General features: G+C 35.3%; 1 protein-coding gene across 1 annotated transcript; it reads left to right on the plus strand.

The window, feature by feature from the left end:
• Window positions 1-794: 794 nt before the first annotated feature.
• On the plus strand, window positions 795-12491 carry LOC106772214. The gene is made up of 2 exons (XM_014658461.2): window positions 795-1585; window positions 11492-12491. The coding sequence occupies exons 1-2, from the start codon at window positions 1004-1006 to the stop codon at window positions 12200-12202; spliced, it is 1293 nt and encodes a 430-aa protein (XP_014513947.1). The 5' UTR covers window positions 795-1003; the 3' UTR covers window positions 12203-12491.
• Window positions 12492-20876: the final 8385 nt, after the last annotated feature.

Raw genomic sequence — 20876 nt, forward strand, 5'->3', positions numbered from 1 at the left:
TCATGGAATTGAGATTCGTCATCCCAATTCGGCAAATTGAATTCTTTCCAATAAGAAAACTTATTTTGCGGGGTTGGTGCTGAAATATGCACACTATTTGTTTGATAAAAGTTCTACAACGAACAAAATACACACATGACAATTATTTTCTTTGCAGGTTCTGAATGACAATCCAACTACCACATTTTTAATTCCTACTAGTGAATAATGCACTGCACCTTTTCATTTCCCTATCTTTATTTTGTTCCGGCAGGAAGAATTTGTTGCAACTACAAAAGAGTCACAATAGTAGCACATTCGAAAAGAAGAAGATTGCCACCAAAGGATAATCGGTATCGACCATATCCTAAGCAACTGTTGAGGTTTTGGCTAGTAACCATGAGTTAAGAATTCTTTTGTCATTGGCTTGCTTTCATCTTTGCTGAATGATTCAGTGAATTATGCAAATTTGGATTTTTCTTTAAGAGTGGTTGGAAGAGAGAAGAGTGGAAGGAGGAAGAAGGAAGAGGAAAATGGCGTGGGAGGAAGAGAGTGACACGTTGAAACCATCTTAAACAAGTCAGTCCACCACCTATTAAGAAAGTTAACTCCATTAATGAAATTTGACAGGAAGGGCTCAATGGGTTGAAATTAACCGTTATAAGGACTCAATTGGGAAACTTTAAAAGAAAGGGACCAAATTGGAAATACCTAACAAAAATAAGGACACATGGTTTAAACCTAATACAAATAAATATATATATATATAGATATATATATTTATTTATTAATTTATTAACTTTTTTACACGGTTGATTAGATTTTAGCTACGAAGAACCACGACGCCATGAAAACCCACATCCAATGAAGATCGAAAAAACCACACTCAGTGAGATCTACTTCTTTTCATTTCATTCATTCACCATTCTCGACCGATTTTCATTCATTTCCCATCCCCACTGATGCGCTTCAAATCTGAGCGATAAAACCCCGCATCTCGCGCGATCCGACGCACCCACTGAAAATGGGCGCGAACCACTCACTGCAAGTTGAGGAAGAGAGCGAAGAAGAGGAGGAAGACGAGGAGGAAGAAGAAGAGCAAGAGGAGGAAGAAGATGAGAGGAACCTCAACGGGCCTCTGTTGGGCCGGACGCAATTGGGGAACCACATGGTGAAGAAGGTTCTCGAACAGGAGCCGGAGATGCTGCCGTGCCACGCCTCCGCGTCCCCGCTATCACCGCAGCTCTCTTCGCTCGGGACGCCGCGCCTCGGCCCCTCGATCAAGGTATGGGATCCCTACAACGTCCTCGGGCCGCAGCCGCCGCTGCTGTCACCGCCTGCACTCTCGCGGAGCTTCTCTGCGAACGGGATGGTGCCGGATGACGAGGCTGTGACAGAGGTTTTCCTGATCAGCCACGGTGAGTGCGAGTTAAATTTGGCTCCGGACTTGGTCGGCGGCCGCTGCCCTGCCGCCGCGCTTACCGCCAATGGAATGCGCCAGGCCAGGGCTCTGGCCGTGTTCCTCAAGTCGCAGGGGGTTCGGTTCAGCGCCGTGTATTCGTCACCGCTAGATCGGGCGCGGTCCACGGCGGTTTCAGTGTCAAAGGTACTTTACTCAGTGTGGATGTGCTCAATTTTGTGGAAGTGCAAGGATCACTTGCATTTTGAATGTTCCACGTGCGTTCTTGCTGTGTATTTTTGATGGCATTTTATGTTTTTTAAGCTTCTGTAGATGTATAAGTGAGAATACTTAGTTTGAATGTGCTTGATTGTTTTTGCGAGTTCAAGGATCACTTACATTTTGAAATAGTAGTAGTGTTTGGGTGTTAAACATGTGTTCTTGCCATATATTTTGAATACGTTTAGATGCATTATATATTTTTTAAGCATTTGTTGAAGGGTAAATGAGCATACTTGGTATGAATGTACTCGATTGTTTACAAGTGCAAGGATCATTAACATTTCAAAATGTGTTATGTACAAGTGTTCAACATGTGCTCTTGCCATGTATTTTGAATACTTCTAAATGCATTTTTGTGTTGCTTAAGCTTTTGTAGAACGATAAACTTGAATATTTAGTTTGAATGGTCATGATAGTTTGCAAGTGCAAGGATCACTTACATTTCAAAATATTTGTTTTTATACATGTTTGTTCTAGATTTCCTCTTGCCATGTATTCTGAATGCTTCTAAATGCATTTTGTTTTTTAAGCTTTTGCAAGAAGATAGATGAGAATATTCCAGTAATTAGGAAAACTATAGCATTTTACTATGTCTACAACAATACTGACTTGTTTGCTTTTTTGATATGGAATTGTGTTTAATGTTGATTTGTATTAGTTGTATACATTGTATCATAACAGAGCCTGCTTGTATGGTGCATTCATGTGGCTGACCTTGCTAGACACAGGGCTTTATTATTGCTTTTTGTATGTACATTGTATTGTTTGTGTGGTGTGTCATTTCATGTGTACGTAGTGTTTGTAAGAAGAGAGAATGACTTTGTTAAACCAAGAGGGGGTCAATTGGTTTTAAAACTTTTTTTTTTTCAAAAGATTCCCTATCTTTAAATATTTTAAGACACTTTAAGTTCAGAAAACCAGAATGTAATTACATCTGAGAATCAAGATTGATAGCTATACAATTAAAGAAGATACAGTTGGAACAGGAAAACATAAAAAGATTGATACTGGTTCAGATCAACAAATATTACATCTAGTCTTAGTTTTTCAAGCTTAAAAAGATGGTTCCACCATAAAACAAATTGTACGAATAACTCGCACAACAAACTTACAACATCTAGGAACTCCTTAACACACTCAAGAGGATATCAAACTCTAATGGGATATTAGACTCTATCAACTCTTGATCACAAAGAGGATGTATACATTATCCACACAATTACAACACTGGAAACACTCCAACAAAGCAATATGGAAAGAGTTTATCGAATTCAAATGATTACTTAAAGTTCTCTTAAAGATTGAGATTGAAAGTTTTGAAAATACTAATTTAAATCAATAACTAACACATTTGATCAATTAAATCAAGTTGCTAAGCAATTATCCTATCAGATTTTTGAAAAAGAGTTACAACATCTCTATGTTATAATCGATTAATTCATGTTAATCGATTAATGATGCTCCTCATTAATTGCAAAAATATATTTAATCGATTACAAAAGATTCTAATAGTTGAATATAGTGAAATCTTCCTTGTGTTCAATACACACATAGGGTTCTTTATTTATAATAGAACAAATATGGGCTAAGTCCAAAATACAAATAAGAAATAATAATAAACTAACTAATAAAGATAAAAGATAAAGATAATATATTTAACACTTCCCCTCAAGCTAGAGCATACAGATTGTATGTACCAAGCTTGGAAGAAATAAACTCAATCCGAGGACCCGTTAGTGACTTAGTCAACACATCTGCGAGTTGATCGTTTGACCCAACAAACTCAGTACATATTTCTTTAGTCAACAACTTTTCACGAACAAAATGACAATCAATTTCTATATACCCAACAAACTCACTATATATTTCTTTAGTCAACAACTTTTCACGAACAAAATGACAATCAATTTCTATATGTTTAGTCCTCTCATGAAACACTAGATTTGATGCAATTTGGAGAGTAGTTTGATTATCACAATACATCTTCATAGTATGGATGTCACAGAAGTTAAGCTCTTGAAGGAATTGTTTGACCCATATGAGTTCACATGTGAGTGACACCATCGCCCAATACTCGGCTTCCGCTGTTGAAGATGAAGTATTAAACTCAAAAAATAAATACAAAAGCATATTTGACTTTGGAAATATTCCGAAATGTGTATAAAAATATATGGAAAGCAGGGCTGTTAGGATAAAACTGAGTGAGAGCTACATTCATTATAGTGAGTACTTCCTTCTCAAATATATCTAAGGAATGCCAAGTGCTGAGTTTGTTAAAAATGGTATCACAGAAAGAAAAAAAAAAATTCCCTCGGCATCAACAAAGTCATCTTTACAAATAGGTTAGTCCAACTCACAAGCTTGGACTAGACAATCCTTTCCCATCTCTCTTGCTAATGGCTTGGCAACGGTGGAAGGCCTTTATTCCTTTAATTGAGGTATACCCAGAGGTTTCGCTTTGAAACTCGATTCTAGCTCATGGATAATAGGCATCATACATAGTCATGACTAAAGAGATGAGTAACACTAGAAACCCTAGAAAACCTAGAAATCCCATAGAACCTAAAAAGCCTAGGAGAACATGAGTTTAGACCGTGCAAACCATATTAAAGGCCTAGAATTGTAAGGCTCATAGAGATGCAAATGAGAGCTTAAGAACTGGCAAACGAAGGATGAAACGAATGCAAGAGCAAATTAGAGGAGGATAAAATGAGGAAGAAGGTATACCTATTGATTCTATGAGAGTGTTGAAGTGGGGTTTGATGGAATAATACAAATGAAACAGTTAATTTTCTCATCTAAGGATTTTTTTGAAAACTGCGTGTGTGGAGGGTATAAATGAGATTCAAAACTGTCATGTCAGAAGAACCAACCAAAGTGAAACACGTGGAATAGAACTTGAATGAGCATTGACCTTTGAAGCAACGTGACAGTTGAAGTTTTTGAGTTCAAAGACATCTCTAGAACCCTTGACTCAGTGTTAACGCCTAAATCAGCTCAAGGTTAAGGGGTTGTGTACCGTCATGATTTGGGTGAGCTCCTACAAGTCTCTAGAACACCTTAGCCTATCTGCCTAAATTGGCTCAAGGCTAGGGTGTTGTGTATTGTCATGATTTGGGTGAGCTCCCATAGACCCAACTGACAATTTGATGGATAGTCTGACTTTGACTCTTACATGTTGTTGACTGATGATTACTAAAGATGAGGACTGTTAGTTTCATTCATCTGCCGCCAGTCGGTCTTGATACCAAGAACTTTAATTATGTAGGTCAGCTATAGAACGATGCAGTGAAATTTGGTATAAAAATTGAATTCGATAATCTCGGAAAATATTGAAAAGATAATTCTGTTATTTGAAAACCAAAAATACATAGATTGAAGCTGTTTAAGTCAATTTCCCAGTATTTTCTATCTTAATGGATTTAGATATTGCTTAATCTATAACCAATTTTTGCTATAAAAAAGAGAATAGTCCAAAATCATGGATACTTGAACTCTCTGGCCTGAAGTCACCCTAACTTTGAACCAAAACAGAATCAAAGCAGTACATTCAGTGCAAAGAATCAATATTATCAAAACATTTCAGATTAAAAACTAATACACCATGCACATTGGGAAGATATGACAATTTCATAAAGATAAATTCACAATGCAGAAAATTATCAAGTGCATGTCATGTCAAACATAGTACTAAAAAAAATTGATGACCAATCAAATCAATATATTTTACTTCATTTTTCAAAGAGCATTCATAACTGCAAGGATTGGTAATCTATTATATTCTAAGAAAATCCATGAAAACGGTGAAGATATGAAAGCCAGTACACCAATTAATGAATTACACACTTATGTAATTAATTAATCTAGCATTACTACTGATGGGTTTCTTGAATCAAGAAATCTATCTATGCCTCTCACAACACAGAAGAAGGGAAGAAACTGTATATTTCTTCTATAACCAGTATCAATGTACACTCACAAAGCCTCCAAGGGAACTCTCTCCCTCCACAGGATTAAGATGTCCTGTCTATACAAAAGAATTAACAAAACTGAAAAATGTACAAGAGTTCCTCAGCCTCTTATATAGGCTCCCCTTCCTCTAACTAACTGACACTAACAGCTATCAATACAACAGTATCCCCTAACCTCCTAACAACTCTATTAATTCTTTTTCCTTCTCTCATAAACTCTTAGTTTTCTATCAACTACAGCAAATACAAAATCAAATAATTCATTAATCAATAAAAGAACAAAGGTTTAATTAGTAATTTGGTCTCTATGTTTTGGTCTATAATTCACTTTTGTCCCTAAATTTCTTTTGACTCAATTGAGTCCCTATTTTTCTAAATAGAGTCACTATGGTTCCTGCTGCAGTGTTAACCGTATAAAAGGCTAACAGTATTAAAAGGTGACTACGTATCACTAAACCCTCTTCTCCCTCTTGAACCTCCTTTTCTCTCTCTCTTCAACCACCTCACCCCTCTTTCTCCGGCGACAATCAGATTCTGCTTACTCCTCTTGCTAGTGACCAACCTCATTTTCTCATTGTAACATTTACAAGGAGTTCTTTTCAAGAAATTCGACTTTGTTTTTAAAGAGGTTGAATTACAATTACAAGAGGAGTTTTTATAAATGATTTCCAGATTTTCCAAATTAGAGTTCAGATTCTTGTTTTCCTCTTCTAATTGCTTCAATTTGTTTTCTAACCCTTTATGTGTCATCTTAAGCTTTTTGTTTAAACAAGTTTGCTTACTTCTTCATGCCTTACTTCAAATGCATGAAGAAGTTCATCATACTTGAATAGTAGTTTTAAAAGTACTTACCTTGCTTTCTTGAAACTCTACAACAATCATGAAGCATGTGTTGATATCTTTGTTGCTACTTTATAACTGCTATAGGCCAATTCTTCAATGCTTTCCTGAGCTTTCTTGAAGGTTTCCCACATTTCTTTTGCATTCTTGCAAGTGGAAGCTTTGAAGAATTCCTCCATGGTGAGTTTTGATGAAATGATGTGTCTACTAACTCTAGCATTGTACTGTACTTTCTTGTTCTCAGCCTCAATCCAAGAGTTGAAGTCTTTTCCAACCTGCATATTGTTAATGGTATGCATAGGAATATATGATCCATTTATCACAACATGCAATACACTTCTATCAATTTATTCAAAAAATATTTTGATCCTTATTTTCCAAAAGGGATAATTTTCACCATGAAAAAGTTGAGGCTTGTTAATATCAAAAACTTTTCCAAAAACTTGATTTTGCATAGCCATTTAAATAAAGTCAGGATCTGTGTTTTGAGTACTTTAAAAAACCAGCTTTGAGGTCAATTGTAAGAAAAAGAGAAATTGACTATATTAAATCAAGAGGGGTGTGAATTGGTTTTGAAACTTTTTATAAAAGGATTCCCTATCTTTAAATATTTTAAGACACTTTCCGTTCAGAAAATAATAATGCAATTAAAACTGAGATTCAATATTAATAAAGACTGATAGCTATACAGTTAAAGAAGATAAAGTAGGAGTAAGAAAACACAAAAATGATTTATACTAATTCAGATCAATTGATCCTACATCTAGTCTGAATTTTTCAACCTTAGAAAAGTTAGTTCCACTATAAAAATAACCTGCACTACAAACTTACAACAACAACTCTTAAACATACTCAGGAGAATATCAACTTCTTTCAATTCTTGATCATAAAGAGTATGTCCTATCCACTCTTGAAGTACTTCAAGAGGATCTTAGTCTTATCAACTCTTTATCACCTAAGAGGATATATGTCCTATCCGCACTTGTTACAACAACAACCAAACAACACTAGAAACACTCCAACAAAGACAACAACTAACCACTGGAAACACTCCAACAAAGACAACAACTAACCACTGGAAACACTCCAACAAAACAATATAAAAAGAGTTTACCAAATTCAAACACAGGAGAAGCACAACACAAGCATATTGTTTAACCCACCTTTGGATTGATTCTTTGTAAATCTTGAAAGCTCTTTTAAAAGAATGAATCATTTTTGTAAATCTCAAACTGCTCAAATGATTGCTTAAAGTTCTCTTAAAGATAGAGATCTAGTCTCTATATATAGAGTTTTGAAAATACTGATTAAAAGCAATAAAGCAAGAACTGATTCATTTAATCGATTAAATCAAGCTACTAATCGATTATCCTAACAATTTTTTAAAAAACAGTTACTATGTCTCAATGTTATGATCTATAGCACATGCTAATCGATTAAACATGCTTCTCATTAATTGCTGAAGCAAATTTAATTGATTATAAAAGATTCTAATCAATTATAGTACTGAGAACTCTGAAAATACATAAAGATGTTCTCTAGTTTAACCGGTTATAAAATCAGATTATTGGTTATCCTGTTCTAAATCTCTTATGAATGGTTTAACCGATTATAAATGCTGAAAAGCCTTTTATGTGTAGTTTTAACTCAACATTTTCTTCCAATTTATTTTAATATAGGCTATGTGCTTAACACTATAAAAACATTTTCTTCCAATTTCTTTTAATATAGGCTATGTGTTGGAACAAAATAAACTTGTGAATATCTTGTGTGAGGAACTCAATCAACACTTAATGAAAGCAAAGACACAATAACACATCTTCAGTATCATCATAACTTCAATTATCATTAAAACATGTTCATTGGAGACTTGAGCCTTTTATTCAAGTTCAGCGATGTTGTGTCTGTGTTTTGTTGTAGATTTTGTTTGATAGATGCTTTGAATTGAAGCAATTGAAGTCTACACTTTGATTGATAGTTTAATTAGGTCGTGCATGTCCATAGGCTCCAATGTTATAAAAAGTTTGCCATGGCAGTGCTATGGTGAATTTATAGCTAGCCTCCATAACATGGCAGTGTGATGTGGGTTTTTCATGGCAGCCCATCATGGCCACATTAGGTATCACAGAATAGCATTGCAAAATGGACATGGTGGAAGTTGCATAGTGACAATGCAAGGGGCATGTGAAAAGGAGAAGCAGTGGTTGTGTGCGAAACAGAGTAGCAGCAGGGGTGTGTAAAACGAAGTAGTAGTGACAACACGCAAATTGAAGGAGAAGAAGCAACGAGTGCAAAATGAAGGAGAAGTTGTCAACCCGACCCTAGGCAATTAAGTTGGGCCAAACAACTGGCCCAAACCAAACATTAGATAGAACAAAATATTGACCTAGTTCACCCTAGCTGCATTAAACCAAGAAAAATGATATTTTGACACCAATTTTTTGACACTATTTTGACACTGCACACATGTCAAAATGTGATTGGACGATTTCAAATTTTAAAAGAAATTTTGATTTTTTTTCTTCCAAATATGCCCTTATCTCATTTTTTTAATTTAAAATTGTCCAACCACGTTTTGACATGTGTGCAATGTCAAAATAATGTCAAAAATTGGTGTCAAAATATCATTTTCCTTAAACCAATCATCTCCTTTCTTATTGTGCTGTCCATACCCACATTGCTGGTGACAACATTGTTGTCGCTGCTTCCACTGACGCTGCCATTGGTGCTGCCATTTCTGCTGACATTGTCACTGCTACTGCCATTTCCTCTGACTTTGTCACTGCTATTGCCATTTCCACTTATGCTCACCCTACCTACATTGAACCAGCCGCTGATACATTATGTTCTGAGCAGCTCCTACATTATGTTTTGTCATATTTTAAGTTTTGAACTTGAAATTTTGGTATTTTGATTTGATTTTATTGTTATTTATAATTTCTTAGACATGATATTATTATTAGTTATTTATATTTCTAGATTTTTAAATTATATATATATTATATTATTTATATGTATATATTTTATTTTATTTTTGTCTGCTATGATTTCGCATTAACCTGTTATGACTTTTGATATATTCTCATAAAGGATATTTTCGTCTTTGATATTTTCTGTTATCTAACACCGATGGACTCTCTTAATGGCTGAGGGTAAATGTGAAAGCTGAACATATGGATCTGGGGTTGGATTTATAAACCTTATTTTGGTTAAATTGGAAATGTGCGATCTGATTCCTTGACTTTGTATACATGTTGTAGCTTGTGTTTGCTTATTATTTTAGTATAATAATGTGTGAGCTTTTTCGGACATCTCCTGGATTGATGTATCTGATGGATGGGTTACATATCAATATACAATGTGTTATTTAGATTGTTGTTATGGCTACTATGCTCTGTGGAGCCCTGCTACTCTTAAGATTACAGGAGAGGTGAATTTATATCATCTGGTCACAGCTTATGCTGGTTTTCTCCTCTAATATTTTAGAGAATTGATATTAACTTCAAATCATTGCCCTTATAAATGAAGTTTGGCATAAAACTCAATTCTTTAAATATTATAGTAGAAAACTTAGTTAAGCTGTTATCAGGAGGATACATCCACTTCTACTGTAATCTTAAAATTAGCAAGGTATAGAACAGTAGACAACTAAAATTGGAAGAGGTCTATTTCTTTCCAATTCTTTCTGTTTAAAAAATTCGTTAATCTAATATTTTGTTCAATTATGAAATTAATGGATGATGCTATACGGTAAATCTGAGATAAAATACATGGAAGATAGTTGGGTAACTTGTTTTATTTTCCAGATCTTAGCTGACTGTATCATTATTTAGTAATATTAATGTTAGCCGAGTAATGGAATGTTTCAAGGAACAATATTTTGCAACTTTGATAACTAGTTTTAAATGGTACAAAAGAAAACCACCTCTGCATATAAAACAAATCACAGGTCAAGGTTAAGTGTAGTTTACTTCATAATTACTTCAAAACTGATTCTAATATTGAATTTCTATATAGAATTGTAAAATTTTGTGGTTGTCAGCTTATATTAATTCTTGGGTGGATAAGGTGGTTGCTACCAATTTTTCTCATCCTTTAACAGCATTTAAACCTAGCCGGAGGAGGAGAAACACTTGAAAGGAAAAGAGTCAACATAAATTTAGATTGGAAGAGTCAATTATGAACTAGACTTTTTAATAAACAATTCATTTTAATTTTAGTTCAGATTACAACCAGCTTTTGAAAAATATGCTATAGCCAGACACTTCTTACTAAGATGTCAGCTTTTTTAAAGATTCTACACACGCTGTATCCTGGTAGCTCATTTTTAATCCAGTAAATATCTCGTTTGATCCTTCAAGGATACATGTGACGTAATTTTGGTCCTCTATTGATACATGCATCAAATTAGTCTTTCGACATGTGTCACATTAAATTGGTCCTGCCATTTTCTTGCCATCAACTTTGACCTTAAAGAATAAAATTTATTTCATTGATTATCATCGAGAGTGTCGGTGATAAATGGATGACCTGTGATGTGCATAACTTTAAAGGACCGGTGCTGAATATTTTCTCTTGCAATTTACTGAAAACATGGATGTTAGGTGAATAAATGAGATTACATAACATATCTATGAAATTTTGAAGGAGATGGGGCAAAAGCCAAAGCTACCAGAACTGACTATTGCTGCTTGTGTTGGATGCTGATTTATATGACTAAAAGTTATAGAAAATTCTCAGTTTTAGCAAAAGATGGAAAAGCTGGAAACTGTAAAAAGTTCAATTATTACTATGATTTTGATGCTAGACACTGAATAATGTTGTTCAGAAAGATGTGGTTGAGTGTACTCAATGGTTTGAAGGCATGCACTAAATAAACACCAGAAATTAGTTTCACTTAAAGTCTGCAGTAATGGCATGATTATTTTACATTGAACTTCATGTGTCTTCAGAAATTTCAATTCTCTAATTGTTGATCACTGAAAATGAGAAAAGGACTTACTGAAATTACAATGAACAGGAAATCAGTTTTTCAGAGGAACAAATTCAATCCTCGGATGCTCTTGCGGAGATTAGTCAAGGGAATTGGGAAGGCTGCCTTCGATCAGAAATATACACCCCTGAAATTCAGGCCTTAATTGACAGGTCCCAGCCAGATTTTACTGCACCTTCTGGTGAATCACTTAGACAAGTAGAATTCCGGATGATTAACTTCTTAAATGGAACTGTCCTGGGATTACATGAAAAATTAAGGTTAGATTTATCATCACATCAAAATGACAACCATGCATTTGCACAGCACAACTCCCATGCTCTTCTTACAAACTCAATTCACGACCAAGATGGACCTTCTCTCCCTCCAAACCAATGGGATTTGCTCAGCAGGCATCGGCCTGCGTTCTCTAGGAAGAAGTCTGGTAAGAGCAGGCTACAATTTGTCACAAACACTGGTGATGTAATTGAAGAAGAAATTTCTTCTGGTAATGTAAACCATCAAAGTTCTCTGCATAATTCTGGCTTCGGCAGCTTTTCACCTACTCTGGCTTGTATAGGACTATTTACTCATTCTGTTCCAATTAAGTGTCTCCTGACTGGTCTTCTTGGATGTAGCCCTCTGATGTCACATAAGTTTTGCATAGAAGACTCATCGGTGACTGTCTTGCAGCATTCTCTGAGAACTGGTTGGCAGATAAAAAGGCTGAATGATACGGCACATCTTAGGCTTCTTTAGTTAGAGAAGCTGTACTTAAAGGATCTGATTTTGGCATTGGCTTGGATATAAATGTATCTTGGTTGTTGATATCTACTGATTCACAAGAATTGAGGCCTTTTATTTGTAACCTTTATTTATCTCTGCACTGATCTATTCCAAAAGGGGAATTGGATTGTTGTAGTAATTCTTTTTGGTTTGTAGCATTACCGAAGTTGTTATACATCTACATGTCATGTATTTCCCTGTACTAAAAAAGATGCAATTATTTCGGATCAATGGCTTTAGAGATGTAGTTTTTAATTCTTAATCCTGAAGATATGACGGTTACATTTTGGTCCAGAATTGTACCTGGACGATCTTTGTGTACGAAGTGGACCACAGTGGGTAGGTGTTGTGCTTGGCTATGATTAATCACGTGTAGGGAAAAAGGAGTAGAGGAAAAAACACACTCCATGAAAATCAGAAAATATTGACCATACTATTAGTTATTAAATTGAAAACTATATCTTTCTTCACTAATGTTTGTGATCGAATTAGTGATCAATTTTATGATCGATTCATTGACTGATTTGTTATGGATTGTGATTGAATTTGTAGCTGATTGTGACTTTTGTGACCGGTTTTATAATTGATTTAGTGATAAATTCTGTGATTGATTTGATGACTAAATTTGTAACTTTTATGATTGATGTTGGTTAGTCTAGGAGATATTTATTTTATGTTAGTCTATCCCAGTTTCTTAGATCAAATCTATGATAGTTAACCACTCACGATCTTTAGCATGTAAAATTGTGGGTGGATATAGTCCTTTTAGTTACTTCTTTTTTGTCAGTTATCTCTGTATTTTAGCTTTATAAACCAACTTATGTTTTGTTAATTTAATAAGAAATTCTGTAGCACATATCTTCAGTGAGTTTATTATTCTTTGTCTAACAATTGGTATCAGAGTTTCTATATAGGAGTCTAATCCTAAATCTCTTTGAGAGTGAGAGAAACAGTGGTGAGTGAGTGGAAAGAAACAACAAATTTCTTTCAGAAAAAGTGTGAAAACAGAATGATAAGTATGTGCAACCCGCGATTCCAAAATTTATTGGTCATTATGATCATTGGACAAAGTAAAGGGAAAATTTCCTATGTTCCAAACAGTATTGGAATTTGGTAGAGCATGGGATCACCAAAGTTGCAGATGGAGCAATACCTTCAGAGGAAGAAGTTAAATTGGTGGAGGAGTAAAAGTTAAAAGAATTGAAGATAAAGAGTTACCTTTATCAAGCTATAGACCGTGAAGTGTTGGATACAATACTTAATGATGATACGTCTAAAGACATTTGGGATTCGATGAAACAAAAATTCCAAGGCTCTACAAGGGTGAAAAGAGCACAGTTGCAAGCATTACATAGAGTTTGAAATTTTACAAATGAAGGAAGGAGAGACGATCAATTCGTATTTTGCTTGTACTCTAAAGATTGCTAAAGCATGAAAGTGTATGGTGAACATATGGTGAGAATGTTCATGGTCTTTAAATTTAACTATGTTGTTTGCTCAATTGAAGAATCAAACAATTTAGAGATTATGACAATTGATGAGTTACAAAGTAGTCTCCTTGTTCGTGAGCAAAGAATGAACTGTCATGATGATGAAGAAAATGTGTTCCACATTACTAATGAAGATAAAGGAGGAAGAGGAAGAGGACGTGGAATACATTTCATTAAAGGTGGCCAAGGAAGAGGAAGAAGAAGAGGAAGACAACCCTTCAACAAAGCAAACATTGAGTGCTTTAAATGTCACAAGCTTGGACATTTTCAATATGAATGTCCCACTTGGCAAAATGCAAACTATGCTGATGCTAAGGTATAGGATGAAATGAAAGAGGAAGATGAATTGTCATTAATGGCCTATGTTGATCACAAACAAGGGAAGGAAGAAAATTGGTTTCTTGACTCTAGGTGCAGCAATGATATGAGTGGCAATAAGGAGTGGTTTTCAAACATGGATGAAAGCTTTAGGCACATTGTCAAGCTTGGTAATAATACTAGATTGAATGTAATGGGAAAAGGAAGTGTTAAACTGAATGTCAATGGATTTACAAATGTGATTTCAAATGTTTAGTGTGTTCCTGATCTTAAGAATAATCTTTTAAGAATAGGACAACTTCAAGAAAAAGGGCTCACTATTGTGATTCAAAATGGGAAATGTGCAGTTCATCATCCTGGACGTGGGCAGATTATAGAGATTCAAATGAGTGGAAATAGGATGCTTTCTGTGGTAGCCACTATGATGCTAGAAAATCTTGCATGTTTCCAGATGGAGTCAGTAAATGAATCTTGTCTTTGGCACCACCGATTTGGTCATTTACATTACAATGGCTTGAAGTTATTTTTCTATAAAGAGATGGTTAATGGGCTACCCTCAATTATGACTCCACAAGATTTATGTACACACTTCTTAGTAGGAAAGCAGCATCAAAATTCTATCCCAAAGAAAGGTGTTTGGAGAGCATCAACCAAACTTCAACTTGTGCATGCAGACATATGTGGGCCTATCAAACTCACCTCAATCAGTAACAAGAGGTATATCTTAAGTTTTATTGATGATTTTTCTCAAAAAAACTCGGGTTTACCTTTTCCATGAAAAATCTGAAACATTTTTTATGTTTAAGATTTTCATAGTCTTTGTTGAAAAAGAAGCTGGTGTATGTATTACTTGCTTAAGGATAGATAAAGGTGGTGAATTTACCTCAAATGAATTTGGAGAAATTTGCAAAACTCAAGGCATAGGACGACAGTTAACAACAACTTACACTTCTAAAAAAATGGAGTGGCTGAGAGGAAAAAGAGAACAATAATGAATATGGTGCGGTCCATGTTGGTTGAAAAACAAGTTCCTAAGATATTGTGGGCAGAAGTTGCCAAATATTGTGTGCATGTCCTCAACAGGTGTCCTACAGTAGTTGTATCAGATAAAACTCCAAAAGAAGCCTAAAGCGGAGTTAAACCTACAATGAAATATTTTTGTGTCTTTGGCTGCATAGCTAACGCTCACATACTGGATCAACAAAGATTCAAACTTGATAACAAAAGCAAAAAGTGTATCCTGTTAGGAGTAAGCGGTGAATCAAAAGCCTATCGCTTGTTTGATCCAATCTCCAAGAAAGTTATTATCAATAAAGATGTTATTTTTTAAGAACAAAAGAGTTGGAATTAGGAGAAAACTGAAAAAGAATACGAGCAAGATATTTTATATTGTAAAAAAGATGTGCAGACTGAGAATGAAACTGAGGAGTGGGAAGAAGAAGATAATGATATTGTTGGAGATTCCACAAGGGCTGGTGTATACTATGATGAACCACACAACATATCATGAAAATCCAATTGAAGGGACGGTTAGAAGAAATACAAGAGAACCAAGTTGGATGCTTGATTGCGAAAGTGGAGAAGGTTTATCAGATGAAGATACTTTGATGATGGTAACCGAAAAAGATCCCTTGTCATTTGAAGAAGTTGTAAAAAATAAGAAATGGAGAAATGCAAGGATGGAAGAGATGCAAACAATAGAGAAAAATAAGACTTGAAAGTTAGTTGATTCCCCAAGTGGAGTGAAGCCCATTGGAGTTAAGTGGATTTTCAAGACTAAGCTCAATGAGAATGGTGAAATAGACAAATTTAAAGCAAGATTAGTTTCAAAAGGATATGCTCAATAATATGGAGTTGATTACACAAAGGTGTTTGCCACGGTTGCCCGGCTTGACACCAGTCGCATCATACTTGCATTAGCAACTCATTATAGTTGGACGGTTTTTCAATTAGATGTGAAAAGTGCCTTCCTTCATGATGAACTCAAGGAAGATATTTATGTACAACAGCCTACTGGTTTTGTCAAGAAAGGGGAAGAAGACAAAGTTTACAAATTAAGAAAGGCATTGTATGGCCTTAAACAGACCCTAAGAGCATGGTACAACAAGATAGAGAAATATTTTTCTCATAAATGGTTTGAAAGGTGCTACTGTGAACATATTCTTATACAAAATCAAAAAAGGGAGGTAAAATTTTAATTGTAAGCCTTTATGTTGATGATTTGATATATACTAGAGATGATTGGAGCATGTGTGATGAATTTTAAAGGTCAATGATGTTAGAGTTTGACATGTCTGATTTAGGAAGAATGAGGTATTTTCTTGGTAGAGGTTGTGCAAAATTCAAATGGAATTTTTATTTGTCAAAGAAAATATACTCATGAGATACTACTAAGGTTTGGCATGGAGAATAGCAATGCAGTAAAAAGTGTTATTGTCCCAGGTACAAAATTGTCAAAGGATGTTGTAGGGACTAAAATTGATTCAACCATGTTTAAGCAAGTAGTTGACGGTCTAATGTACTTGATTGCAACTCGTCCAAATATTATGTATGTAGTAAGTTTAATTAGCAGATTCATGTCTTGTCCAACTAGATCACATTGGGTGGCAGCAAAACGTATATTAAGGTACTTGAAAGGTACCACCGAATTGGGCATTTTCTATAAGAAAGGTGATAGCACAAATGTTATGGCTTCTTCTGACTGTGACTTTGCTGGAGACTTAGATGATTGTAGAAGAACCTTTGGATTTGTGTTTTTACTTAGCATTGGAGCAGTTTCATGGTCCTCTAAGAAATAACCTATAGTAACATTGTCTACTACTGAGGTTGGGTATATAGCAGCTGCCTCTTGTGCTTGTCAATGTGTTTGGATTAAAAGGATATTGGAGAAGCTTGGCCTTAAGGAGCATAACAATACATTAATTCTGTGTGGTAACAATTGAACCATACAATTATCCAAGAATCCAATGTTTCATGGAAAAAACAAACACATTGATATAAGGTTTGATTCTTTAAGAGACTTGGTGAAGGATGGAGTTATCAGGATGAGCTATTGCAAATCACAGATTCAAATTGCAGACATTATGACCAAGCCTCTGAAACTGGATCAATTCTTAAAGCTTCGTAATATGCTAGGCATGATTGAAATTTCAAAATTAAACTAGATGCCATAGCATATATAGTTTAAGGGAGGGAATGTTAGTTAGTTTAGGAGATATTTATTTTATGTTAGTCTGTTTCCAGATTGTTAAAATAAGTTGGTTATCATGCAGTCTTATTTTTTAGGATATGCAGATCAAATATAAGATAGTTAACCATTCACATATCTTTAGGATGTAAAATCGTGGGTGAATATAGTCCTTTCAGTTACTTCTTTTTAGTCAGTTATCTTTGTATTTTGGCTTTATAAGCCAACTTATGTTTTGTTAATTTAATAAGAAATTCTGCAGGACATACCTTCAATAAGTTTATTATTCTCAGTCTAACAATTTATTCATTGTGACTAAATTTGAAACAAATCTTGTGACTGATATATCATAGCTATGAATTTAGTCACAAATGGTAATATTTTAAATCTAATTCTTTTTTAAGAAAAGTAATATATCTTGTATGTATTTATACACATTTGTAAAAAGAAATATTTTATAATTTTATAAAGTTTAGCCAAAATAATATTAGATACATGAACATTAAAATATATTTTTAACGTATCTAGGTTAAAATCATCATGCAAAGATAATATTAAAAGTATTACAAAAATTCAAAGTTCATCAAGAAAGTTAATAAAGTATAATGTAAAAGGCTACAAAATGACTTGTAGTTGATATTGAAGGTTGAACATCCATATTTTCCATCAACATTTGCAATATTTTGTTGTTTTTTTTAATTTCCCTCTTATTGTTTAACATTCTTTAACACATTATCACTCTAAGTTTCAATTACCTTTAACTTGTTTTTTAATTGTTCGACTTCTTCTCTTATAACATGTACTTGTTAGCTAGGTGAATGAAATTATGCAGAGGAAAATTATGCAGATAGCAAAGTTGAGAAAGAGAGAGTTTTCTCATTAACAAAACAGAGAATGTACAAGTCTGTATATAAAGGCAAAAAAAATGAATGAATAGAAGAGTCTCTGACTTTAAATTGTAAGACAGTGGGACCCTCCCCTTATGAATTTAGTTTTCGAGACTCAACACACCCCTCTAAAACTAAATTCCTTATGGATTTAATTCCAAGATAGCTTCTCAGTTTCTCGAATCTATTCTGCCTCAGGGCTTTGGTGAAAATATCAACAGTTTGTTCTTTTGTGGGGCAATACACCAGTTCTAATCTTCCTCTTCCCACTTGTTCTCTCAAATAATGGAACCTTGTTTCTATATGTTTGCTTCTGCTATGTGAAATGGGATTTTTGGATAAGTTGATGGCAGATTTGTTGTCTACCATAAGTTGTATTGGCTTGCAACACTCGATCTTCAACTCATCCAGAATTGTTTCAAGCCTAGCACCCTGACATGCAGTCTCTGCTGAAGCAATATATTCAGCTTCACATGATGATAATGCTACAATGTTTTGCTTCTTTGAGCACCATGAAATCGTTGCCCCCATATATTTGAATACGTAGCCAAATGTAATCTTTATATCCAATTAATCTCCATTCCAGTCAGAATCACTCCAAGCTTTTAACGCCCCATTTACATCGTCAGTTTTCTTGGGAAAGTAGAGACCAAAGTCAATCGTTCCTTTCAAATAGCGTAATATATGTTTGGCAGCGGATAAATGCGATTGTCTGGGATCACCCATGAACTTACTCACCAACCCGACACCATAGTTGATATCTGGTCTACTATTGCACACATACCTGAGTGATCCTACGATTTGTTTAAACAAGGTAGCATCAACCTTTTTGTCGTCTACAAGGATTGTCAACTTGGTATTAGCCATCACTGGTATGCTCGCGCTGTTGCAGCCCTCCATACCAAATCTCTTCAAAACCTCACCAATATATCTCCTTTGATGCATAATCATACCATCAGTGGTTCGCGTGAATTCTAGTCCAAGGAAATAACCAAGACTTCCAAGATCAGTCATTTCAAAATCAGCCTTCATTTTCATCTTAAATTCCTCAATTGCTTCGGCTGTGCTCCCTGTTACAAGTAAGTCATCGACATACAGACAAATCAATAGAACACCTTGTTGGACAGTCTGCTTCACATAAATCCCAAACTCAACCGTGCACTTCTGAAAGCCAAGTTTAATCAGCCAAGAGTTGATGTGTGTGTTCCAAGCTCGAGGTGCCTGTCTCAGCCCATACAAAGCTTTATGCAGCTTATACACTTTCCATTCCTCACCTTTCTTCTCAAATCCGGGTGGCTGTCTCACATATACTTCTTCTTCTAAGGGACCATTCAAGAACGCTGATTTCACGTCCATTTGACATATCTCCCATCCTTTTAGGTTTGCGACAGCTACTACAAGTCTTACTGTTTCCAATCTCGCTACTGGTGCAAACACATCAGTGAAATCAACTCCAGGCTTTTGCAGGAAGCCTTTTGCAACCAATCTTGCCTTCAATTTAGCTATGCTACCATCTGGTTTAAATTTTGTTTTGAACACCCATTTGACCTCAATTGTTTGCTTATGTCGAGGCAGTTCCATCAATTTCCACGTCCCATTCTTCTCAATCGCAGCCAATTCCTCCAACATGGCTTCCTTCCATTCCTTATTTTCAATAGCTTGTTCCCACGTAAGCATCTCAGTACCAGCAAGAAGAGCATAATGAGCAATATCACTTGATTCTGTAATCTCACCGTCAGTGAACACCTCATGACCAGCAAGTCTCGTTGAGGGAAATCGAGTTTGTTGAGATCTCCTGATGTTGACTTCTTCATTATCAACCAATTGTCCATCATCTTCAGGTCTCTTTTCCTCCAGCCAGTTGTAAACAACTCCATCATGACTTGATTCTGTTTCTGGCCAATTCAATGTAGCTGATTCATCTATCAGGACATCTCTGCTAATCACAACCTCGTTCTTCTTCGGGTTATACAATCTATATGCGCCTGTCGGGTGATAGCCTACCAATATGAAAACTTCACTTTTATCTCCTAACTTCTTTCTCTTCTCGTCTGGGACATGTTTATAACAGATGGATCCAAAAATTCTCAAGTGTTCTGCTGATGGTTTTACTCCAGACCACGCTTCTTCTGGTGTACGGTCTGCCAAGGCCTTCGTTGGACTCCTGTTTAGCAAGTAAGCTCATAAGTTGTGTGGCAGTTTCTTTCCCTTGATTAAGCATCTAGTCATTTCTACTAGAGTTCTATTCCTCCTCTCAGCCAAGCCGTTGTGTTGTGGTGTGTAGGGAGCAACAACTTCGTGAACGATTCCTTTCTCTTCACAGAATTTCTTCATCTCACCGGAATTGAATTCTCCTCCTCCATCAGTTCGAAGAAGCTTTACTTGCAGAGACGATTGCCTCTCCACCATGACACAGTATTTAACAAAATGTGAGAAAACTTCTTTTTTTTCTTTCAAAAGGTAAACCCATATTTTTCTCGTCCATTCATCAACAAAGATTAGAAAATATTTGTTACCTCCAAGTGATGTTATTTCGAAGGGGCCGCATACATCTGAATGTACAATGTCGAGTGGTTGTTTAGCTCATTTAGTTGTTGTCTTCTTGAACTTCAATCTGGTTTGTTTCCCCATGGCGCATCCCTCACAGATCTTCTTGGGAGAGTTGATCAGAGGCACTCCTTTTACCAAATCTTTACTATTCAGCAAACTCAGACTTCTAAAATTCAGATGCCCGAATCTATAATGCCATACCCAGCTTTCTTCTT

This window comes from Vigna radiata, chromosome 1 (assembly GCF_000741045.1).
Source record: "Vigna radiata var. radiata cultivar VC1973A chromosome 1, Vradiata_ver6, whole genome shotgun sequence".
NCBI lineage: Eukaryota > Viridiplantae > Streptophyta > Magnoliopsida > Fabales > Fabaceae > Vigna > Vigna radiata.

Coding starts and splice junctions, on each gene's coding strand:
- LOC106772214 (XM_014658461.2), top strand. CDS start 1,004: ATGGGCGCGAACCACTCACTGCAAGTTGAGGAAGAGAGCGAAGAAGAG. Junction 1,586..11,491: donor CGGCGGTTTCAGTGTCAAAG/GTACTTTACTCA, acceptor TACAATGAACAG/GAAATCAGTTTTTCAGAGGA.